This window comes from Quercus robur, chromosome 7, assembly GCF_932294415.1.
Source record: "Quercus robur chromosome 7, dhQueRobu3.1, whole genome shotgun sequence".
Classification (NCBI taxonomy): domain Eukaryota; kingdom Viridiplantae; phylum Streptophyta; class Magnoliopsida; order Fagales; family Fagaceae; genus Quercus; species Quercus robur.
In genome coordinates, this window is record NC_065540.1 from 46,266,788 (window position 1) to 46,293,066 (window position 26,279).

At 33.2% G+C, this 26,279-nt stretch overlaps 1 protein-coding gene across 6 annotated transcripts in view; it reads left to right on the plus strand.

The window, feature by feature from the left end:
- The first annotated feature begins 438 nt into the window (after positions 1-438).
- Positions 439-26,279, plus strand: part of LOC126693684 (TMV resistance protein N-like) — a 28,889-nt gene continuing 3,048 nt past the window's right edge. For 2 of the 6 annotated variants that reach the window (XM_050389792.1, XM_050389794.1), the window contains exons 1-6: positions 439-1,050; positions 1,538-2,241; positions 14,451-14,854; positions 15,123-15,395; positions 15,472-16,263; positions 16,381-17,634. In XM_050389792.1, coding sequence (XP_050245749.1) covers positions 557-1,050; positions 1,538-2,241; positions 14,451-14,854; positions 15,123-15,395; positions 15,472-16,263; positions 16,381-17,349 — 3,636 coding nt within the window. In that variant the 5' untranslated portion in view covers positions 439-556 and the 3' untranslated portion in view covers positions 17,350-17,634. Of the gene's footprint in view, positions 1,051-1,537; positions 2,242-12,620; positions 13,286-13,746; positions 14,855-15,122; positions 15,396-15,471; positions 16,264-16,380; positions 17,635-17,894; positions 17,960-26,279 lie in introns of those variants that run through there. The other 4 variants (XM_050389795.1, XM_050389796.1, XM_050389797.1 and 1 more) reach the window with 4 other exon arrangements.

The following is a 26,279-nucleotide window of genomic DNA, read 5'->3' on the forward strand; positions in this document are numbered from 1 at the left end:
AGTTTAAAAAACCAACTTATTTTATTATTTAGTTTATTTTTGTTATTATTTATAGACTCTACTGTACTTTTTAGTACTATGAATAAGTCTCGCTGTACTATTTTAACTAAATTTTACATTTTTTAATAAAAAAATTTTCAATTTTAACAAAAATAAATAGATTTTAAAAATACCCTTAAAAGGAAAAAGTGAACACAGATGGAACACAGACTTTGGACTCCTACCCTGTGCATTTCGGAAATGCAAGAAAAGATAGTGCATTCCAACTCACCTTCTTGGAAAAACTGAACGCGTGGGAGCGTTTGATTGAAGGATTGCATTATTCAAATTAGTGGGCTTAAATTTTTAAGCACCACCCACTTTAAGCTTCTTCTGTTTGCTCATAAAAAAAAGATAATAATAATAATAATAATAAATAAATAAACTTCTTCTGTTTCACTTTCACGCGTTCATTGTCTTTCCTATCATCTCTTGCAATTCCTCTTTGACTCACAGTACCGTAACCTCTCTCTCTTTTATTTCATTCAGATCTACTCAGTCAGCTCTTTTGATCATAATGGCTTTGCTGACCTTCGAAAGAGCTTCCTCTTCTTCTTCCACTTCTCAGTGGAACTATGATGTCTTCTTGAACTTTAGAGCTGAAGATACCCGCTATGGTTTTATAAGCCATTTATATAAAGCATTGTGTGACAATGGCTTTAACACCTTCATTGATGATAACGTTCAGAGAGGAGAAGAAATTTCAACTGAGCTTCTCAGAACCATTGAATTGTCAATGATTTCAATTGTGGTATTGTCTGAAGACTATGCATCTTCTACTTGGTGCTTAGATGAACTAGTTAAGATTCTGGAGTATAGGACAAACGGCCAATTGGTTTTACCGGTGTTTTACAAAGTGGATCCATCAGAAATACGTAAACAAGAGAGGAAATTTGGAGCAGCACTGGCTAAACATGAAGAAAAATTCAAGGATGAGATTGGCAAGGTGCAGAGGTGGAAGGAGGCTCTAAATGAAGTCGGTAGTTTGTCTGGATGGCATTATGAGAATAGGTATGTATCTCGTGTTTTATAATTTTAATGAACTTGTCAACTTATGAATTTTCAACTTTCATAGTATCTTCTAAAGGTGGTTAGGCTACAAAGGTTAGTGTTTGAAAGAGAATATTTTGTGTTAACAGTTAAAAAGTTTCTCCAACGTAATTTTTTAGCCAGGTTTTCCATAATTTCTTAATCATTTTGGTCAAGTAACGGAAGTGGGTTTCCACTAAAGTTTATTTCCTCACCTAAAAAAAGTTTTTCACTCAATTACTTGCTAAAAGCCTAAACTGATTACCTGACAAAGAAAGAAAAGAATGTACAAAAATTAATGATACTTCTCTAATTCTTGAATTGTATGTCGTTTACTTCAATTAATAATGTGATAAGTGTAATTTGTAATGCACAAAACTAGACATCTTGAATTTAGTGTATTTCCAGATTTATCATGTTTCCAACTAATCCAACTTATTTAAAGTCTCTTATGCTTTGTGATTGGCAGCTGCCCTGAATCTAAATTTATCCAGGAAATTATTGAAAGGATATGGACAGTCGAATTAAATCGCACGCGATTATTTGTTGCTAAATACCCAATTGGAGTAAATTCTCGTGCAAAGGCCATAGAATTGCTTTTAGATGTTGAGTCAAATGATGTTCGAATGGTAGGGATTCATGGACTTGGGGGAATAGGTAAGACTACAATTGCAAAAGCTGTTTATAATAGAATTGTTGATCATTTTGAAGGAAGTTGCTTTCTAGAGGATGTCAGAGAAACATCAAGAACAAAGAATGGTATAATCCAACTACAAGAGAAACTTCTTTCTACGATCTTGCGGGCTAGGCATTTGAAGGTAGATAGTGTACCCCAAGGAATAAATTTGATAATGAAAAGGCTTCGCAATAAAAGGGTTCTTTTAATTCTTGATGATGTGGATAAATCAAAACATATAGAAAATTTGCTTGAAAAATGTGATTGGTTTGCTTTGGGAAGTAGAGTCATTATAACAACAAGAGATAAACACTTGCTAACTACTCTTGCAAAAGTTTATGCAACTTACGAGGTCGAGGAATTAGATATTGATGAAGCTCTTGAACTCTTTAGTCAATATGCCTTTCATGGAAACAAACCCGAGGAAGATTATTCTGAACTTGCAAGCCAAGTTATACATTATGCCAAAGGCCTACCCTTAGCTCTAGCAATAATAGGTTCTGATTTGTGTGGAAGAACTATAATTGAGTGGAAAAGTGCATTAGATAAGTATAACAAAATTCCCAATGAAGACATTCAAGAAATACTTAAAGTAGGATATGATGGATTGGAAGAAAGTGAATAACATATTTTTCTCGATATTGCATGTATCTTCAAAGGAATGAACAAGGATTATGTTACAAAAATATTAGATGCTTGTGATTTATATCCAGATTATGGTATTCCAAAACTTGTTGATAAGTGTCTTATAACTATTGATCAATATGATGAATTGTCAATGCATGACTTGATACAACAAATGGGTAGGAAAGTTGTTCAGCGAGAATCACCACAAATTCTCGGAGAACGTAGCAGTTTTTGGTGTTATAAGGATTCTTATGAAGTACTAACTGGAAATAAGGTATAAGAACTTTTTCTTCTCTATTAAAAAAAAGGAGAGTTATTTTTATTTAAATTTTTCCTTTTATTCTTATGCAGGTAGAAGTAATGTATTTTTTGTTTGATTTTTATTTTTTTATTTCTTTATAACACTGTATAAAATATAAGTCTATTATTATCATGCCCAAAAAAAAGTATATTAGTATCATTTTTGCTTGAAATTTCAAAATCATTATACTTTTGCTAAATTCTATTGTGCATTATAGTTCACTTAATGCTTTATCCAATTAGGCATCGGACAATATTTGAGGCATACTATTTCATCTGCTTTAACCGGTAAAGGTGCAACTACACACTGAAGTTTTCAAAAAGATGGAAAATCTCAAATTTCTTATAATTGAAAATGTAGATATTTGTGAAGCACTTAAATATCTTTCCAACAGGTTAAGGTTTCTTAAGTGGCCTAAATATCCTTTTCCCTTGACATCCAAATATTGTCCTCGACAACTTGTTGCTCTTGAGATGCCACATAGTCAAATTAGATTGGACAAGTTTTTCAAGCAGTTTTGATTTATTAATATTTCTTGTTTTTTTTATAGGACATTTATTAATATTTCTGAATTTTGATTTTGCTAAATGTTTGTCGAAATTAAATTTTGATTTTTTTTTCTTTTTTTCTACAGGGTTTCAATTCAAAGATTTGAAAGATGTCAATCTCAAATGTTGTGAATTTATTACGAAATTACCTGATATATGCACTCCAAACTTAGAGACATTGGAACTTTTTTCTTGTAAAAATTTAGTTGAGATTCATGAGTCTTTTGGATTTCATGAAAAGCTTAAAAAATGAGGCCTCAATTGTTGCAAAAAACTTCAAATTCTTCCAAGGAACTTGATGTTTAAATCTCTTGAACAATTTAATATTCATCTTGAAATGAAAGAAAGATTTAAAGATATTAAATTTTAGTGAGAGTAGTAATAGAGAGTTGCCTTCATCAATTAGGTATCTCAGTGGGCTTGAGAGATTAGACGTATATGGTTGCCAAAACCTCAGGAATTAGAGATTACTACTACCAAATTGAGAATGGCGTACAATCCTTTTGATAGCTTTTATGGAAACTGGTTTCTGAAGATGAAAATTCTACATCTCAGCCCTCATGCAAATCTAAATGCATTAGATATTTTGATGAAGCCTGATTACTTCCCCGCTATGGAAAGTCTATTTCTCAGTGGAACCAATATTATTACCATCCCCAAAAGCTTCAGCAGATTTCCTAGATTAAAGACACTTTCAATTTCAAATTGCAAGCAACTTCATGAAATTCTAGGATTCCCACAATCAATATGTTCTGTAATTGCAACAAATTGCATGTCATTGGATCCACAATCATCATTGAGTCAGGTCTCTCTCTCTCTCTCTCAATTTTTAAAGAAACAATTTTGTTACCTTCCTTAAAATACATCATAGATTTTGCTAAACTGAAACTTATTGAATTTTCTACTTGTAAGCAGATTCTAGAAACTATGGGGATTTTACCAAATAGAGTATATGAAGTTGCAAGAAGCGACCTATTAATGGGTCCACAGTCCTCAACCAGATTATCACAACAAGTTCTTCTATCTGATGATGAAGGCTCTGGAATTGAAGCTGAGGATGATGATTGTGAAATTTTGGAAATTTTACAAATAGAGCATGTGAAGGTTTAAGAAGCAAGGATTCACAGTTCTCCAATGACATCACATCTGAAATTACAATACCAAGAGCTGAGATTCCAAAGTGGTTCAACCATTGTAGTGTTGGAAATTCCATATCATTCTGGGTTGGTCGCAGATTTCCAAATCTTTTTGCTATCTATATTGCTCTTGGACCAGAGGAGGCACAAAGGAGTGAATATTCTTGCTTTGTTAGAGTTGACGCTTCCATCAATGGTTGTGAAACACTTCACTTTGGGGTTATTGATTTTAAAGAAAATCCTAATCACCTGTGGTTATATTCTCCGTCTCATCAGCATTTGCAGGAGCATTTAAATTACTCAAATCCATCTGAACATAATCATGTTGAGGTTAAATATGAAATCTATGGTAATAAATCCAGACCTTTTTATGAGCCACTAAATCATATTGTCATAAAAAGGTGGGGGGTTTATGCAGAATGCATTTGTGGCCCTCAAAAATCTGGTATTCCTAGCTTGCGCCTTCTGAGTGCTAGCCATGATGAGGATTATGATGATGATGATGATTTGTGTGTGTTGCCACTTCCCAATACATGTACTAACCTTGGAACTGATGATTTGGTTGCAAGAGAATATCAGCCTCCTCTGGTCTTTGATGACACATCTAATTGGTGCATGACTTGGCTAGTTGGGCCAACTGCCAAGTTTTTGAAGGCATTTTGCTTCCTGGAGATTTTTCCTCAAAGGGTCACTGAGGCCCTTAGAGTTTAGTGTTGACCTGCGTGGGGATTTCCTTCTAGAGAAAAAATAAGTGAGGCCTCAAATGGATCTGATGCCAGATATGAGATATGGATTAACATTTGTGATGAGTTTGATTTGGGTTCTTCTTCAATGATCCATGACTTTGTAATCTCTATCCACCAGAAAATGAGGAAATTTTGATCCAACTTTAAAGAAAATGCCTCCACCTAAAATGAACCTTGAAACTGTTTTCTCCTTTGTCGTTCCATTCAATTTTTTATGCATTTTATGCCAAGGTATGTAGTCCTTTTTAGTAGTATTGTTTCATTTGCATCTTTTGGTACTTTTGTCACTTTCTTCTCTCTATATTAAGAGACTCATCCACAGGACTGTATACAACTCTATCAATGCATTTCTGCTTGTATAAGTATTATGAAAACTACAAGTTACTGGACTCAAAAATTTATTTTTTATAAAATAATTAATTATATTATGTTGATTTATTTTTTTAATGCATTTGGCTGGGATTATTGCTGAATGCTGATGAAGTAACTGACAGGCCCAAGATTGCCTTCTGTCTTGGTTGTGAGGTCAGTCTAGTTTTCATTATTGGAATTTGGTTTTCATATGTTTTATTGATATGATTTGTCTAATTGAAATGCGTAATTTCTACTAAGCTTAGCATGTGGCCTCACTGTAGTTAGGAATAATCATGCAATATTTTAGTAGTTGCAGTCTTTCTTTTTGCAATTTGTCTCTCTTATTAAAAATTATGTGCACCAAACACATAGAATCCTGACATTTATACAAATATGTAACATATTGACTTTTCAAAGCCAGTTTGGATTTGTTTTGTTGCACTCAAGATTGTTTGACAGGACAATTGTGAATCATTCACAGTTCAGCATTTTAGCATTGCATTGTTCAAGTCTATTATACTTTAGTAGGTTAGTTGGTCATTTCAGATATGCTGGCCAAAAGTTAAACTACTGGGCCTTTGTTTAGAATATGTGGAAGAATATAATTTGTAATTGGTTGGTTCAAGAGCTATCTTTTAAAATTTTTATATAAAAACACAGGTCTTTTTTTTGTTTATTCTTTCTCTTTTAATTAGAAATATTTGAATTTATGAGCATGGTAAGGCCACAACTTCATCATTGTTGGGATAACAACCATTGCTGCTGATAAAACTTCTTTATTCCTCAAGTTTTTGAAATGATTTTCAATTCTTTAGGATACTTTGTCCGCATCTGATAGCCAAATCTTTAAAGATCCAACTAAATTTTCATGGTAATTCCGAGTCACATTATTGCTATTGGAAATGGAATACATGACAAGAATTACAGGAAAAGCTCCAGTTTCAGGTCCATCTTATGCAAGTAGAAAGGATAATTGGAAAATGAAAAATCAGCCTCCAATAGATTTTCCTGCTTCTGGATTAATTCTACAGAAGGTTTTGTGCTAAACATCTCAAACTTCATGGCATACTGTGAAGACTAGGTAAGTCCTGAAAGTTTTGTGAGGAACTCATTGAAATCCTTCAGTGGCCCCCTTGCTTTGATGTAAACCTGTAGCTCCTCTGCACTTTGATGAATTCACTTGGACCCACACTAGGTTTCATCTGTATTACAAATAGATTGTAAGTGGAACGAAGCAGGATGAGACACAATGTTTCCTTCAAGGTGGAGTAAATAACATTGTCTCGCCCTGAACCCAAAAATATGAGCTTGGCACGCAACAATGGCAGCGCCAATAGAAGAAGTAACTATCCTCAATAATTAATAAGTCAAATAAAATCTAAAACTATAAACAAATAACTCAATAGCTAAAAAAAACATCCAAGGTCATAATGAAAATATAAACCGGAGTCAGTTCAACAACTTTAGGGGTTTAAAGTGGAAATTTTAAGTCGGTTTATTTATATTTAAATATTTATTAAATTTTTTTTTTATTTAAAATTTTTTTTCTTGTCCTTTGAGATGTAAAATTACTAATTAAAATTTGTATTTAATTTTTTCAAATATTTCTTTTTTAATTGATAATATGATTAGTTCACTTAATCTTAATAAATCTTAAATAAGATTTTATTAACTGGTATAATAATTTATAATAATTGATAAAGTTAAAGGGACTGTTTATGCTACAGTGGATGGATTGGTGTCTTAGGAAGTTATAGTTTTAGACTAGTGTGTGGGGCAGTGGGTCATGTGAGCTGTGTGTGTTAATATGCTATGGGCAGTGTGCTACTGCTATCAGCTATGCCTATAGTTTTGTGTAGTGTACAGATTAAATTAAAAAAAAAAAAAAAAAAAAAAAAAAAAAAAAAAAAGCCCCATAGTTATCACGAACCGTACTCTCATCTCATTTTCATGTCTTTATTTAGAGAGAGAGAGAGAGGGGTACCTCAAATCAGATGAAGCTCAAGCCTCAAGCTGCTATGCCCACACACAACATACTGTCCACCACTGTGAAGCTATTGCAAAGAATGAAAAAAAGGCTAATAAAAAAGGATTTTACTGATGTGTACCTTAAGGGCACACATTAATTTTCATTTTTGGAAAAAAATTTATTGAGAATTGAAAAAGTAATGATAGTTTTTTCAATTTTCGAAAAAAAATTTTCAAAAATAGAAAGCTTAATGTGTGTACTAAGGGTACACATTAATCGGATCCTATAAAAAAATATCAAGATAAAGAAAGGAGAGAGAGAGATTTATTATTTGTCTTTTGTTTTAGAATTTTATAATCTCTATTTTAGCATATTTCAAGATACTTACGTTGTATTATTAATGATTTTGTTTGTTTTAATTTTGATTTAGTAGATTTCAAGAATGATTTAATTTTATTATCCGAATTTTGATTTTTTTTCCCTTTTTTAATCTTTTGTATTTTAGGATACAATGCGCCTTTTTAATGTATTCTATTGATCAATAAAATGTCTTAAATTTTTTTTAATTAAAAAAATATATACACACACAAGTGGGGTGTTTCTTTTATTTGGGGGCCCTAGGCGATTGCATCACTTACTTCTATGATTCAGTTGGCCTTAATCGAAACCCAATTCTCAAATATAAAATACCAAAAAATAAATAAATGCTAAATTGAGTTCAACTAATTTTTTTTTTTTTTGGTAGGTAAGAGAAATCAATATATATATATATATATATATGTACACACACAGAAATGACATTATCTCTTCGTGAACTCAAAAATATGAGCTTGGCACGCAACAACGGCAACGCACTATAAAGTCTCCATCTTACAAGTGTGCAAAACCTCCAATAGAAGTAGCTATCCTCAATAATTAATAAGTCAAATAAAATCCAAAACTATAAAGAAATAACTCAATAGCTAAAAAAAAACATCCAAGGTCATAATGAAAATAGAAACTGGGGCTGGCTCAATAACTTTGGAGGCCTAAAGCGAAAATTTTAAATGGGCTTTTTTATATTTAAATATTAATTAAATAATATTTATTGAATTCTCTTTTTTTTTTTTTTTTTAAATATTTTTTCCTTACCTTTTGAGATGCAAAATTACTAATTAAGTTTTTGTATTTAATCTCCTCAAACATTTCTTTCTCAATTGATAATATGACTAATTCACTTAATCCTAGTAGACCTTCAATAAGATTTTATTAATTGGTATAATAATTTATAATAATTGATAAAGTTAAAGAGACTATTCATGCTACAATGCATGGATCAGTGATTTAGGGAAGTTGTAGTTTTAGTGTGTGGAGGCAGTGGGTCATGAGGGCTTTGTGTGCTAATATACCATGGGCAGTGTGCTACTATTATTAGCTATGCCTATAGTGTTGTGCAGTGTTCAATTTAAAAAAAAAAAATTTTAAATATCGAGTAAAAGTTTTTTTTTTCTTTTTTCCTTCTCACTTTCCTCAGTCTCTCCTTATTTTTGACTCACTGTAATAGTTTTATCTTATTTTATTGGATTGTATGTAAAAATAAGAAATGAAATGTTAGATATATTGTAAAATGAGTTGGTAAAATAGATAAAGTAGTATTAATAATAATCGTTAACATTTCTAGCATTTTCCAAAAAAAATTATTCTTAAAAAATACACACAAAATACAAAGTAATAGGAAACAAGAGAAACAAGAAAGCAAGTCAAGAAATCATCGCAAAAAAAGTCAACTATATATAACATCCTTTGGTCTTTAAGTTCTTGTTTTTCTATTTTAAACTAGTTCTCTCCTATACAATCATCTTTCTCTTTGGTACCTTTATGGGTCCGTTTGAGAATAGTTTATCTAGATTTTTGCTGAAAATGTGTTAAAGTATATTTGTACTTTGAAAAAAATTTTAAAATTAAGAAAAGACGAAAAAATGTGAGGTTTTAAAATACTGTATATAAAAGCTAAAAGCTAAAAGCTAAAACTTAAAGCTGATTACAAACTCACCCATAGTTTACTTTAAAGTTGTGAATTTTTTTGGCCATTTTAATTTCTATTGGAACCATCGCACACCCTTGGTGCGATGGTCACTCCATAGGTATAAGTGCTTGTGGGGTGTGGGGGGCAAGGGCCAGGGTTCAAATCTCCAGGAGGGAGTTTCACACACATATACACTTAGATTAGGCTAGAGTAGAATTCTATCTTGTATCAAAAAAAAAAATTTCTATTGGAAGAGGGATTTTGTGGGAAGCTCCAATTGTGAAGGAATATAATGGAGGGGCAAGTAAAACGGAGGGGCAAGTGAGTGAGTTTTATGACTTTTATCAATACCCATAAATATTTTGGCTTGAAATTGATCGGGGGAGGTGAAATTCTGGTGCTTTTAATCGTTTTCTAGACTCTTATGTGGATTTCTTCGACTGGCTATGAATTAAATATCATTTTTTTAGCTTGTAATTCCTGGGTTTTAGGTTTCTCTTTATGCTTTTAGTTGATCAAAAACCTTATCAGGGCTGGAATAAGATCCATGTGGCGCTTGTGTATTAGTACTTTGTATACTTGATTCTTTAACAGCTCACTTTAATGGCCTGTTTGGAAATTTAGAGAGGGAGGAGAGTAGAGTAGAGGAGAATGATTATCCTCCATCTTATCTGGATGTTTTTAAAATTACTAAGGAGGAAGGGAGTAGTTACCCATTCCTCTTGTTTGGATGTTTTAAAAATTAGAAGGAAGAGGAGAGGAAATAATTTAAATAGACAAATTTATTCTTATTTGAAAATGGACTTGCAACATTGGTCTATGATTAATTTGTTAGATTAAATAATTATTTAATTAACATTCTCATTTCATCAAATACCATTAATAAAAGTATAAAACTACTATTAACTATTATAAAATAATTTTTATTACCTCAAAAAAAATTATAATAAAAAATCAAAAACCTCCTCCAATTTCCTCAACTTTCTTGAGAAACAAACAATTCCCACAGTTTCTCACTTCCCAAACACCCATGGCAGCAGCCACCTTCAACCCCAAAACCCAAACCTACACATCCCAAAGACCACCGATTCAACTCCCCACCAATCCCAGCCTCACTCCACATAGCCTCGCTCTCATCGACGTCGATTCCGACGAAACCCAGGTCCAGATCCAGAGACCAGCTTGGTAGCTAGTATTGTAGTTTTCACTTCGCTTTGTTGATTTAATCACTGGTTTTTGAGTTCGAATTGTGGTGTCGTGTTCTCAATCTTGTGCTTTTTTTGGGTTACAGCTATTAGATTCTGAGAAAAATTTTGTGGCTTTAATTTCTGTTTGGGTGCTCTGAAAATGGAGGAAAAGTGAAAGGAATTGAAATTTGAGTATTGTGTATTTTGTTTGTAAGAAAATAAAACTTATAGTTTTGCTAGGCTTAGTTACAATTTTTGAAAGAGAAAAGTGTTTGTTTTTCGTGGCTTTTCCGGTTTTGAATTTCTAAAAGTTTAGCATTAAATTATTTATTTTCTCAGAAAACAAACAAAGATTATTTATATAATCAGTTTGTAATTTTGTTAATTTAGAAAGGGTAAATTGGGGAATTTATTTGGTTAATAATTTATCTACTCTACTCTCCTTCCAAATCTCTTCAATTTTTGGGGAATTAAAAATGAGGGGTTAGAGGTAGTTGAAATCCCTCCAAACCCCTTCCTTTCCTTCCTTAAAAAATATTTAAACAAGATAATTGAATTACTCTCCTTCTTTCTACTCTCCTCCTCATTCTTTTTTAAACATCCAAACAGGCCATAATTTGTTATTGATGGTAGACATGTTACTTCCAAATAGTTTATTTTTAAAAATGTCCTGGATGTGCTTAGCAATTAGCATTACCCAAACTTAGTGACTGTATTTATGCTATGTTTGGATGTTGGGGGAAGGAGGGGGAGTAGAGTAGAAGGAGAGAAAGTAATTTAATTATCTTATTTGGATGTTTTTTAAGGAATGAGGGGGAGAGATTTGGAGGGGTTTGAACTACTTCTAACCTCTCATTTTTAATTTCTCCAAATTGTAAAGATTTGGAGAGAGAGTGAAGCATAAAAATGCTTGACCAAATGAAATATCAAATTTATCCTTACCATATTAATAAAATTACAAATGAAAAGACTAATTATTCCCCTCCCCTTTACTTAATTTTAAAAACATCCAAGTAAGGTGGATGATAACCATTTTCCTCTACTCTTCTCTACTCTCCTTTCTTTTACCCCTCTCTACTTTCCTCTCTCTCAAAACTTCCAAACATAGCATGAAACTAAAAACTTTTTGGTAAGAGTATTATAGATAGAAGTAAAAGTTAGTTGAAATAATACAGTGAAACCTATAAATAGTACCAAAAAGTATAATAGGACCTATAAATAATAGTAAAAATAAACTGAATAGTAAAATAAATTAGTCAAATTAATTATGCCAAACAGATACCGAATATGATGACAGTGGCTTGCTAATTGGGTTTTTCTTCTTTTAATTGAAAAAAAAAAAAAAAAAAAAAAAAAAACCAACCTTTTCTCTTAAGTCTTTTACAAATCTTTTACAAAGGTCCAATTGTGCATAAATTTTGCTTCTTCCTTGGAAGAGGACGGTAGTCCTTAACATTTTGTTGGGAAAGTCAAAAGAAATTACTCGTCTTTATAGGCCTAGGCTGCCTAGCTTATAAAGTTCTAAAAGTGAACACGATCCTTTTCCGAGTAAAATTACCAAAAGAAATTGGGTTCTTTTTTGTTTTTATTAATGAGTCACGCTAACGATGGCTTTAAAGCATTAATTAACCATTTATTTTAGGAGGATTTCAACATAATTTTTATGAAAAATAAAAAAATTATCAAAATATTAATTAATTATTTCGTAAAAATTTTATTTAAATAAATTATTAATTAATACTCTAAATATATTCTATAGCATTCCTCTTATTATTATTAATATCATTTTATAATTTATTTTCTTGCCAACTCAATAACTCTTACTTTATTTAGAAAGAAAAAGTGAACACTGATGGAAGACAGACTTTGGATTCCTACCCTGTGCATTTCGGAAATGCAAGAAAAGGTAGTGCATTCCAGATCACCTTCTTGGAAAAACTGAAAACGCGTGGGAGCGTTTGATTGAAGGATTGCATTATTCAAATTAGTGGATGAAGACTTTTACTTCCATAGTTCCACTGACTTATTACCACCACCTACTTTAAACTTCTTCTGCTTCACTTTCATGCGTTCACTATCTCTTCTATCATCTCTTGCAATTCCTCTTTGCTTCACAGTACTGTAACCTATCTCTCTTTTATTTCATTCAGATCTATTCAGCTCTTTTGATCATAATGGCTTTGCTAACCTTCGAAAGAGCCTCTTCTTCTTCTTCCACTTCCCGATGGAACTATGATGTCTTCTTGAACTTTAGAGGTGAAGATACCCGCTATGGTTTTATAAGCCATTTATATAAAGCACTGTGTGACAATGGCTTTAACACCTTCATCGATGATAACCTTCAGAGAGGAGAAAAAATTTCAACTGAACTTCTCAGAACCATTGAATTGTCAATGATTTCAATTGTCGTATTGTCTGAAGACTATGCATCTTCTACTTGGTGCTTGGATGAACTAGTTAAGATTCTTGAGTGTAGGATAAATGGGCAATTGGTTTTACCGGTGTTTTACAAAGTGGATCCATCAGAAATACGTAAACAAGAGAGGAAATTTGGAGTAGCATTGGCTAAACATGAAGAAAAATTCAAGGATGAGATTGGCAAGGTGCAGAGGTGGAAGGAGGCTCTAAGTGAAGTCGGTAGTTTGTCTGGATGGCATTATGAGAATAGGTATGTATCTCGTGTGTTTTATAATTTTAATGAACTTCTCAGATTATGAATTTTCAACTTTCGTAGTAATTTCTTAAGGTGGTTAGGCTACAAAGATTAGTGTTTGAAATAGAATATTATGTCTTAACAGTTAAAAGAGTTTCTCCAACGTAATTTTTTAGAGAGGTTTTCCATAATTTCTTAATCATTTTGCTCAAGTAACGGAAGTGGGTTTCCACTAAAGTTTCTTTCCTCACCTAAACAAAGTTTTTCGCTCAATTACTTGCTAAAAGCCTAAACTGATTACCTGACAAAGAAAGAAAAGAATGTACGAAAATTAATGATACTTCTCCATTTCTTGAATTATATGTCATTTAATTTAATTAATAATCTGACAAGTGTAAGTTGTAATGCACAAAACTAGATTTATATTTCCAACTTATCCAACATATTTAAAGTCTCTTCTTCTTTGTGATTGGCAGCTGCCCTGAATCGAAATTTATCCAGGAAATTATTGAAAGGATATCGAGAGTCGAATTAAATCGCACGCGATTATTTGTTGCTAAATACCCAATTGGAGTAAATTCTCGTGCAAAGGCCATAGAATTGCTTTTAGATGTTGAGTCAAATGATGTTCGAATGGTAGGAATTCATGGACTTGGGGGAATAGGAAAGACTACAATTGCAAAAGCTGTTTATAATAGAATTGTTGATCATTTTGAAGGAAGCTGCTTTCTAGAGGATGTCAAAGAAAAGTCAAGAACAAAGAATGGTATAATCCAACTACAAGAGAAACTTCTTTCCACAATCTTGCGGGTTAGGCATTTGAAGGTAGATAGTGTACCCCAAGGAATAAATTTGATAATGAAAAGGCTTCGCAATAAAAGGGTTCTTTTAATTCTTGATGATGTGGATAAATCAAAACATATAGAAAATTTGCTTGAAAAATGTGATTGGTTTGCTTCGGGAAGTAGAGTCATTATAACAACAAGAGATAAACACTTGCTAACTACTCTTGGAAAAGTTTGTACAACTTACAAGGTCGAGGAATTAGATGTTGATGAAGCTCTTGAACTCTTTAGTCAACATGCCTTCCATGGAAATAAACCTGAGGAAGATTATTTTGAACTTGCAAGCCAAGTTATACATTATGCCAAAGGACTTCCCTTAGCTCTAGCAATAATAGGTTCTGATTTGTGTGGAAGAACTATAATTGAATGGAAAAGTGCATTAGATAAATATAACAAAATTCCCAATGAAGACATTCAAGAAATACTTAAAGTAAGTTATGATGGATTGGAAGAAAGCGAAAAACACATTTTCCTCGATATTGCAAGTTTCTTCAAAGGAATGAGAAAGGGTTATGTTACAAAAATTTTAGATGCTTGTGATTTATTTCCAGATTATGGTATTTCAAAACTTGTTGATAAGTGTCTTATAACTATTGATGAACATGGTTTATTGTCAATGCATGACTTGATACAACAAATGGGTAGAGAAGTTGTTCGGCGAGAATCACCACAAATTCTTGGAGAACGTAGTAGGTTATGGCGTCATAAGGATTCTTATGAAGTACTAACCGGAAATAAGGTATAAGCTCTTTTTCTTCTTTATTAAAAAAAGAGAGTTATTTTTCTTCAACTTTTTTCTTTTTATTCTTGTACAAGTAGAAATAATATATTTTTTTGTTTGATTCTTATTATTTTATTTCTTTTTAACACTATATAAAACATAATTTTATTATTATCATGCCAAAAAAAAGTATATTAGTATCATTTTTGCTTAAAATTTCAAAATCATTTTCCTTTTGGTAAATTCTATTGTGTATTATAGTTCACTTAATGCTTTATCCAATTAGGGATCGGACAAAATTCGAGGCATACTATTCCATCCGCCTGAACCGGTAAAGGTGCAACTACACACTGAAGTTTTCAAAAGGATGGAAAATCTCAAATTTCTTATAGTTGAAAATGTAGATATTTGTGAAGCACTTAATTATCTTCCCAATGGGTTAAGGTTTCTTAAGTGGCCTGAATATCGTTATTCCTTGCCATCCAAATATTGTCCTCAACAACTTGTTGCTCTTGAGATGTCACATAGTCAAATTAGATTGGAGAAGCTTTTCAAGCAGGTATGATTTATTAATATTTCTTAATTATGATTTTGTTAAATGTTTGTTGAAATTAAATTTTCATTTTTTTCTACAGGGGTTTCAATTCAAAAATTTGAAAGATGTCAATCTCAAACATTGTGAATTTATTACGAAATTACCTGATATATGCACTCCAAACTTAGAGACATTGGAACTTTTTTCTTGTAAAAATTTAGTTGAGATTCATGAGTCTTTTGGATTTCATGAAAAGCTTAAAAAATGGAGCCTCGATTGTTGCAAAAAACTTAAGATTCTTCCAAGGAACTTGATGTTGAAATCTCTTGAACAATTTAATCTTCGTGAGTGCCCAAGGCTTGAGATGTTCCCTAATATTCATCCTGAAATGAAAGATTTAAAGGTATTAAATTTAACTGGGAGTAGTATTAGAGAGTTGCCTTCATCAATTGGGTATCTCACTGGGCTTGAGAGATTAGACGTATATGGTTGCCAAAACCTTAGGGATCTTCCAGATAGCATCTACAAATTGCAACAGCTTATGGAATTAGAGATTACTACTACCAAATTGAGAACGGTGTACGATTCTTTTGATAGCTTTTCTGGAAATGGGTTTCTGAAGATGAAAATTCTACATCTCAACCCTAATGTAAATCTAAATAGATTAGATATTTTGATGAAGCCTGATTACTTCCCTGCTTTGGAAAGTCTATATCTCAGTGGAACCAATATTATTACCATCCCCGAAAGTTTCAGCAGATTTCCTAGATTAAAGACACTTTCAATTTTAAATTGCAAGCAACTTCGTGAAATTCTAGGACTGCCACAATCAATACGTTCTGTAGATGCAACAAATTGCATGTCGTTGGATCCACAATCATCATTGAGTCAGGTCTCTCTCTCTCTCTCTCTCTCTCTCTCTCAAGTTTTAAAGACATAATTTTGTTACCTTCCTCAAATACATCATAGATTTTGCTAAACTGAAATTTATTGAATTTTCTAATTGTAGATTATAGAAACTATGGGGATTTTACCAAATAGAGTATATGAAGGTTCAAGAAGTGACCTATTAATGGATCCACAGTCCTCAACCAGATTATCACATAAAGTTCTTCTCTCTGATTATGAGGGCTCTGGAATTGAAGCTGAGGATGATGATTGTGAAATTATGGAAATTTTACCAAATAGAGCATGTGAAGGTTTAACAAGTGAGGATCCACAGTCCTCCAATGACTTTGCATCTGAAATTGCGGGCTCTGAAACCGAAGATTGTGTTTTTATAATACCAAGAGCTGTGATTCCAAAGTGGTTCAACCATCATAGTGTTGGAAATTCCATATCATTCTGGGTTGGTCGCAGATTTCCAAATCTTTTTGCTATCTGTATTGCTCTTGGACCAGAGGAGGAGGCACAAAAGATTGAATATTCTTGCTCTGTTAGAGTTGACGCTTCCATCAATGGTTGTGAAACACTTCACTTTGGGGATATTGGTTTTAAAGAACATCCTAATCATCTGTGGTTATATTCTCTGTCTCATCAGCGTATGCAGGAGCATTTAAATTACTCAAATCCATCTGAACATAATCATGTTGAGGTTCAATACGAAATCTATGGTAATAAACCCAGATCTTTTTATGAGCTACTTAATCATATTGTCATAAAAAGGTGGGGGGTTTATGCAGAATGCATTTGTGGCCCTCAAAAATCTGGTATTCCTAACTTGCACCTTCCGAGTGCTAGCCATGATGAGGATTATGATGATGATGATGATGATTTGAGTGTGTTGCCACTTCCCAATACACGTACTAACCTTGGAACTGATGATTTGGTTGCAAGAGAATATCAACCTCCTCTGGTCTTTGATGACACATCTAATTGGTGCATGACTTGGCTAGTTGGGCCAACTGCCAAGTTTTTGAAGGCATTTTGCTGCCTGGAGATTTTTCCTGAAAGGGTCACTGAGGCCCTTAGAGCTTAGTGTTGATCTGCCTGGAGATTTCCTTCTAGAGAAAAAATAAGTGAGGCCTCCAATGGATCTGATGCCAGATATGAGATATGGATTAACTTTAGTGATGAGTTTGATTTGGATTCATCTTCAATGATTCGTGAATTTGTAAACAATGACTCTGAACGTAATCTCTATCCACCAGAAAATGAGGAAATTCTGATCCAACTTTGAAGAAAATGCCTCCACCTAAAAAGAACCTTGAAACTGTTTTCTCCTTTGCCGTTCCATTCAATTTCTTATGCATTTTATGCCAAGGTATGTAGCCCTTTTTAGTAGTATTGTTTCATTTGCATCTTTTGGTACTTTTCTCACTTTTGTCTCTCTCTATATTAAGAGACTCATCCATAGGACTGTATACAACTCTATCAATGCATTTCTGCTTGTACAAGTATTAGGAAAATTACAAGTTACTGGACTTGAAAGTTATTTTTTATAAAATGATTAATTATAATGTGTTGATTTGTTTTTTTTTTTTTAATGCATTTGGCTGGGATTATTTCTGATTGCTGATGAAGTAATTGATAGGCCCAAGATCGCCTTCTGCCTTGGTTGTGAGATCAGTCTAGTTTTCATTATCGGAATTTGGTTTTCATTTGTTTTATTGATATGATTTGTCTACTTGAGATGCATAATTTCTATTTTAGCATGTGGCCTTACGAAAAATCATGCAATAGTTTAGTAGTTGCAGTCTTTCTGTTTGCAATTTGTCTCTCTTATTAAAAAATTATGTGCACCAAACACGTCTAATCCTGACTTTTATAGAATATATGTATAATTTTGAATTTTTATAGCTAGTTCGGATTTGTTTAGTTGCACTTAAGATTGTTTGACATGACAATTGTGAATCATTCACGGTCCAGCATTTCAGCATTGCATCTTTCAAGTCTATGATACTTTAGTAGTTTAGTTGCTCATTTCAGATATGCTGGCCAAAAATTAAACTATTGGGCCTTTGTATAGAATGTGTAAAAGATTATAATTTGTAATTGATTGGTTCAAGAGCTATCTTTTAAAATTTTAATATCAAACACAGGTCTTTTTTTGTTTATTCTTTCTCGTTTAATTAGGAATATTTGAATTTGCGAGAATGGTAAGGCCACAACTTTATCATTGTTGGGATAACAACTGTAGCTGCTGATAAAACTTCTGTATTCCTCAAGTTTTTGAAATGATTTTCAAATCTTTAGTGTTGGGAAATTTAGACTCCGGTTGTTAGAATTAACAAGTTTTAAACTCAAGTTGTTAATTAGATTTATTATGAATAAGTCTTGTTAAAATAAACTAACATCAATATCATGCATAGCGGAATAGTAAATAAGACAAGATATGATGACTCAGAAAAACCAATGAAACAAACTAGTTTTACAATAAAAAACTTGGGGGGAAACCCTCCCGAAAAGCAATTTACTATAGTAAAAAGAAGTTTCAAATCTAGTACAAAACTTTTGTCCCTAGACTCTATAATCCCCGTAGATGAATTTACAGTAGAAACCTTTTACCGCTTTAGAACCTCTGAACTCTTCAATATATGAAGACATCATTTTGCACAAATCTCAGTACGTAACTAACCAATGATGCACGGCTTCCAGTACATGACTAACTCACCAACTTGAAGAAGATATTGGTTGTAAAATTCTTCATTTCATCAATAATGAAGATCAAGAAGCACTTGGTTACAAAACCCTAAAGCGCAAAGACGCAGTAGCTTCCTTCAAAGAGAATAAGGCACTCTGTCACCTTTTGCATATGTTCTCCCTGTATTCTCTCATGTGACGGCTTTTAAAATAAACCTTATATATGTCTAGGGTTATGAGAAAAGAAATCCTATACATACATGTCAGCATAGGCCGAAAATCAGATCTGAAAATATGAATTTCGTAATTCTCGATAAATACAGCTGTCGAGTTATCTGTCGAGACCTCGATAGATATATCTGTCGAGCTATCTGTCGAGATTCATTAATCCTCGATAGATATTATCTGTCGACAGCTGTCGAGAATCTATCCAGCTTTAATGAATAACTTTTCTTCACTTGTTTCTTAGTCCAATCTTCATGGCTTTAATACTTGGTTTGAACAACATGTTTCTTGAAATACTAAACACATCTTAGATCTACCCAATTACAAGTAAAGTGTATTTTGTCAAAGGATTAGCCACTTCTAAATAACATATGTTCTTAACATGATCCACATATGTCTTAACAATCTCCCCTTTTGGCAATCCGTGATGAAATCACAACAAACAAATAAAATATGAGAGAAGTCATAAATCACTCTCATACTCACTTGTTGAGTACAATAAAATTTATCCTAACACAAACTCTTGAAAAACTTTACAAGAAGAGTCTATGGCATGAAAGATTTTGACAATTTGTATTTATGAAACACTTTAAACAAAACTCATCAAGGTATCTTAGTGTGAAATAGAAATAGAAGATTGCCTACAATAAATAAGAAGCATGTGTATAAAAAGAAAAAAAAAACAACACATGAAAAGATAGGTGAATAAGATATACATCATCATATATACGTATAAAAAATAAGCACAATGTATGTAACAATGGTCACAAGATTGGTGTATAAGAAGCTAAAAGAAGCTCCTACGACAACAAGGAGGTAAACACTCCCCCTAACAAGATGAAACACAACTCCTCCTTACAAGGGCATGTATTTCTCCCTCTAACATATAGAATTTTAAAAAGAAACTACATATTCTCCACAATTTCCTCCCCTTTTTATCATTACTGACAAAGGGTATAAGAAGCTAGAAAGCTTTATCCGAGAAACATAAATATGATCAAGGATGATCAAGGGGGCACAAGGAATCCATATAAATGCATGAATGTAATGAAATAAGATGCTATGGATGACAAGATAAAAAAAAAAAGACGCAAAACATGTGAAAAACAATGCATGCAAGAGGATCTCGACAGATCGAGAAGCTGTCGAGCAGCTATCGAGGCAAACTTTCAAAAACTTTGATGGATCGAAAATGCAATAACAGCTGTCGAGAAAGGAAGCTCAGAGGGTTGATAGATAGCTTAACTATCGAGAGGTATCGAGAAGTTGTCGGGATTGCTTAAAAACAGTTTTTCAAAGAAGAGAAAAATACGGACATGAATACAATCAAGCATGCTACTCAATCAAAGATCCAAACAACATATTAAGCTCTCAAAATCATCTCCTAACAAGAAAAATGATAAGCATTTAAACTACATCACACACACACACTAAACAAGTCTAACCAATTTTATATTTCAAAAACAAGTCAAGACAGTTTAGTGAGCATACATTAACACATGTATTCCTTGTGATGGCCAAATCACATTGTATCTGCACATGTATCAAAAGTAGTAAAGAATATTGCGTGTTGTGTGTGAAAAACATCACAAGATTGCATAAGTGTTTATGTTATAACGATTTGAGATATGAGAAAATCACTTTAACTCACACACAATCATAACTGCTTGATGGGGACTATCACCTTCGAGGTACATCGTATAACTCTCACATCTCCTAGAAGACACGCTTGCAATCATATAAAAAGCATTTTGATTCTTTTTGCCTTTTATATTTCTTTGCATATTTTCTTTTTAGGCATATCATGTATGGGCATATAAGAGAGAGAAGAAATAACTAATGATGTTAAGCTTTTGACATTGCATTTGCTATGCCGAAGCATACAGATGTCATTTCATGATTAACGGGTGACAGTGGTGAGATGATTATTTATGCTTTTCTTTTAGGATTTTCTAGTCCTTCTCATCAAAAAAAGTGATACGAATGTTAAATATAAGAGATTACTTAATCTTATTCATCATAAACATGAGCCACAAAGCTCACTTGTTTAGTTGTGCATAGAGATGCTCATCTAAACTATAAAAAATACAAAGTTTAAAAAATTTTGTTTCAATGACCATCCAAGGTACACAAGTATCAATGTATACAAAACGCACTGTTTTTGTATTTTTCTGATTTTTTTTTTTTGAAAACAAAACAAAATAAAAACTAAACAACCAAACAAAAACAGACGAATGACATGAAAGCATGAAAGAAAAATGCAGATGCATGAAAGCATGATTCCAAGATCAGATAAGAAATCAAGCAAGGAGAGTCCTACTTTAGATAGAAAGAATTAAAGCAGAGGACAATAGAAAAGAAAATTAAGTCTTAGGCTCCTTTCTCACTTACACAACACGAGTCTTTGGCCGTAAAGATGAAAAGGCACGTGTCTTAGTATGTTTACTAAAGGGCATAGAAGAATTAAGATTCTCCTGAAATTGAGTTAAAAAGCTCAAGGCTTTTAATAACTCTCCAAACAAAGGTATAAGTCATTGAGAGGAAACTTGTGACCATTTGGACACTTGTTTTTGAGGATACAACTTAAAGCAATTAGGACGAATGTATCGAGAAACACCACAATGGTGACAAACATGAGGTCTAACAAAGGATTTAGAATTAGTCAAATCAGTTTTGGATTTCATACCTTTATCACATTTCTCAGATTGAGATACAAAGATAGTCTTTGATCCATAAGCCGTGGAAGAGGAGGGGCCAAAGAAGACAGCATATCCTAAGCCAGTCTTATAAGAACTAGGCTTTTGAGCGCTCAGTACCTCATCAAACTTTGCACTAGACATTCTCTCTATTTGAGTTATAGCTTGACTAATTTCAATTTCAAGATTCTTGACCTTCTCTTCTAATGAGGTGTTTTCCACAACAAAAGTCTCAACTAACCTTGTAGTCTCATCTAGTTTTACTAACAGATCAAGTTTTTCAGTTTTTACCTCATTAAGCTCTTTTCTACAAAGATAAGAAGTCTTAGATTTTATAAATTCAGTGCATAGTTTATTATAGGCTTCTTGAAGGGTCATCTTCTTGGGTACTTCATCATTAGAAGAATCCTCACTATCATTAGCACACTCCACAATCACCTTATCAGTTGTGGTAACAAAAGCTATAAAGTGACCACATTCATCCATATACTCATCGGAAGAGTCATTTTCAGTATCACTCCAGGTAGCAACCTACCCTTTTATCTTTTGAATTCTTGGTCTTTTCCTTCATAAGGTAGTTTGGGCACTCTATTCTCATATGACCAAAACCTTTGCATTTATAGCACTGGATAAGGGGTTTCTCATTCTTACCCTTCCTAGAGGATTTAGATTTTCTAGGAGGTTTGTCCTTATCCTTTTTCCTAAATTAAAGAAACTTGATAATCTCATCAATTATGAAGGTTAAGTCCTCATCCTCATCCTTATCTTCATCTTCAGAGTCATCACTCTCTTCTTCTATACCCTTAAGAGCTAAGTTTTTACTCTTTCCACATTTTCTCAGTCAAAGGAATTTGATCAATGTCATTCACTTTTTCAATAACAGTGATCTTGGTATGGAATCTTTCAGGTAAGGACCTAAAGATTTTTCTAACAATTTTAGATTCTGCTATAGATTCTCTAAGGTTGAAGGCAGAATTCACAATATCCTTGAGTTAAGCATAGAACTCATTAAAGGTCTCATCTTCCTCCGTCCTTATTTCTTCAAAACTATTTATGAGTCTTTGAAGCTTTACAGTCTTTACTGCCTTGATACCTTCATAGGTGGTCTCAAGAATGATCCATGCTTCCTTGGCAACTTCCCTGGATGATATTTTCTTGAATTCCTCATTGGTCACCCCACAAAACAAAGCATTCAAGGCCCTACTGTTGAAATTTGCCGCTTTAATTGTTGCTTCATCCTAATCCACTGGCGCTTCCTTTGGATTAATCCAGCTAACTTCAATAGCTTGTCATACTTGTTCACCTAGAGCCTGCAAAAAAACTTTCATAGGAGTTTTCCAGTACGAATAATTAGTGTCATCAAATAAAGGAGGAATCAAAAGAGATTGTGCACGATCCATGACAACAGGGGTCAAGCATCACACTCTAGAAATTAATTCAATCAGAGTGTACCCGCTTTGATACCACTTGTTTGGAAATTTAGACCGTAATTGGTAGAATTAACAAGTTTTAAACCCAAGTTGTTAATTAGATTTATTATGAATAAACCTTGTTAAAACAAACTAACATCAATATTATGTATAGCGGAATAGTAAATAAAAGAAGATATGATGACCTAGGAAAACCAATGAAACAAACTAGTTTTACAGTAAAAAACCTGGAGGGAAACCTTCCTGAAAAGCAATTCATTATAGTAAAGAGAAGTTTCAGATCTAGTACAAAACCTTTGTCCCTAGACTCTACAATCCCTGTAGATGAACTTACAGTAGAAACCTTCTACTGCTTCAGAACCTCTAAACTCTTCAATATATGAACGTTATCCTTTTGCACGAATCTCAGTACATGACTAACTAATGATACACGACTCCCAGTACGTGACTAACTCACCAACTTGAAGAAGATGTTGGCTGCAAAGTTCTTCACCTCATCAACAGTGAAGATCAAGAAGCACTTGGTTACAAAACTCTAAGGCACAAAAACGCAGTAGCTTCCTTCAGAGAGAATAAAGCACTCGGTCACCTTTTGCATATGTGTATTTTCTTATGTGACGACCTTTAAAATAAGCCTTATATGTGTCTAGGGTTATGAGAAAAAAAACCCTACACATACATGTCAGCATGGGCCGAAAATCAGATCTAGAAATATGAATTTCTTAATTCTCGATAGATACAGCTGTCGAGCTATCTGTTAAGACCTTGATAGATATATTTATCGAGCTATCTGTCGAGATTCATTAATCCTCGATAGATATTATCTGTTGGCAGTTGTCGAGAATCTGTCCAGTTTTAATGAACAGCTTTTCTTCACTTGTTTCTTGGTCCAATCTTCATGGCTTTAATACTTGGCTTGAACAATATATTTCTTGAAGTATTAAACACATTTTAGATCTACCCAATTACAAAGTGCGTTTTGTCAAATGATTAACCAATTCTAAATGACATATGTTCTTAACATGATCCACATATGTCCTAACATTTAGGATACTTTGTCCACATCTGATAGCCAAATCTCTAAAGCTCCAAAATAAATTTTCATAGTAATTCCAAGTCACATTATTGCTACTAGAAATGGAATACATGACAAACATTAATAGGAAAAGCTCCAGTTTCAAGTCCATCCTATGCAAAGTAGAAAGGATAGTTGGAAAATGAAAAATCAGACTCTAATAGATTTTCCTGCTTCTGAATTCTTCTTCTACAAAGGGTTTTGAGCTAAACATCTCAAACTTCATTGCATACTGTGAAGACTAGGTAAGTCCTGAAAGTTTTGGAGGAATTCATTGAAATCCTTCAATGGGCCCCCTGCATTGATGTAAACCTGTAGCTTTGATATATTCACTTTTTATCCACACTTGGCTTCATCTTTATTTCAAATAGATTGTAAGTGGAACAAAGCAGGATGAGATACAATGTCTACTTCAAGGTGGAGTAAATGACATTATCATGCCCCAAACCCAAAAATATGAGCTAGGCACGCAACAACAGCAGCGCGCTATAAAGTCTCCACCTTACAAGTGTGCAAGACCCCCAGAAAAAGCTGTAACTATCCTCAATAATTAATAAGTCAAATAAAATCCAAGACTATAAACAACAACTCAATAGCTAAAAAAAACTCCAAGGTCATAATGAAATAAAAACCCAATTCTCAAATGTAAAATACTAAACAATGAATAAATGCTAAATAGAGTTCGACTATTTTTTTTTTTTTTGATAGTTAAGAAAAATTGTATTAATAGAAAACTACTCCATTAAAGAAATGGAGTAGGCACAAAGAATATGTATGGGCAACAAGAAAAAAAAGGAAAAAAAAACAGAAAATTATATACAAGAAAAAAGGGGAATCTTAAAACAGCGGAATGGATTCCCTAGAGGTAAATCCCCACGCACGTGAACTAACAAAAATATTTTCTGCAAATAAAGATATGAGCTTGTCCCCGGGAAGCACCGAATCTTCAAAAATGCAATTATTTCTCTTCCTCCAAATAATCCACATCACACAATGTGGCACCAAAGTCCAAATATTCGAAGTATGCTTTCCAAACCAATTTCTCCAAGTTGCCAATAAATCGATAACCCTCTTGGGTAATACCCAAACAACACCAAACGATCAAAAGGCAAAACTCCATAACCAAGATACCTCCCCACAATGTAACAGCAGATGATCAACACTCTCCCCACTACATTTACAAAGACAACACCAATCCATAATAGTGAAGCCTCTTCTCCTCAAATGATTAGTTGTGAGAATCTTTCCCCATGCAACTATCCAAACAAAAAAGACACACGACGTGGAGCCTTCACACCCCAAATACTCTTCCAAGGAAAAATCATAGAGCTAGATCCCCTCAAAACACCATAAAAAGGACTGTATAGCAAACGCCCCCTTCGACCCCAAGCACCACCTCATCCTTAATTGGAGGACACTGTCACTCAAGGTATGAAAAAAAGCCTCCACCAACTCCATCTCCCAATCATTAAAACCACATTGAAACTGTACATCCCACCTCCACTGGTCCACCCTCCCTCCAAAGTGTGGCTCACCAAAATATCAGCCACAAAAACCTCCCTATAAGTAGCAATCTCAAATAAAGTCAGGAAAGTTCCTTTCAACAGCTGATCTGAAATGAAGTGATCTGGCTTTCCACTCACAACAGACCAGTAGTTTAGTGTGATGGGTACTTATAACGGCCTGCTCTGCCTTTCCGATGATTTACACACTGAGAGTGTCAGATTATGTTTGTGGAAACCTTGTGTTAGAAAGTTAGTGAATCTTCCTTCACCCAATGTCACATATATTACAAATGGTGGGTTTGGCACTATTATTGGATTAGGATTTGATTCCAAAACAAATGACTACAAGTGGTCAGGGTTGTCTTAAAAGTCTTAACCCCGGTTTATTCACTGTC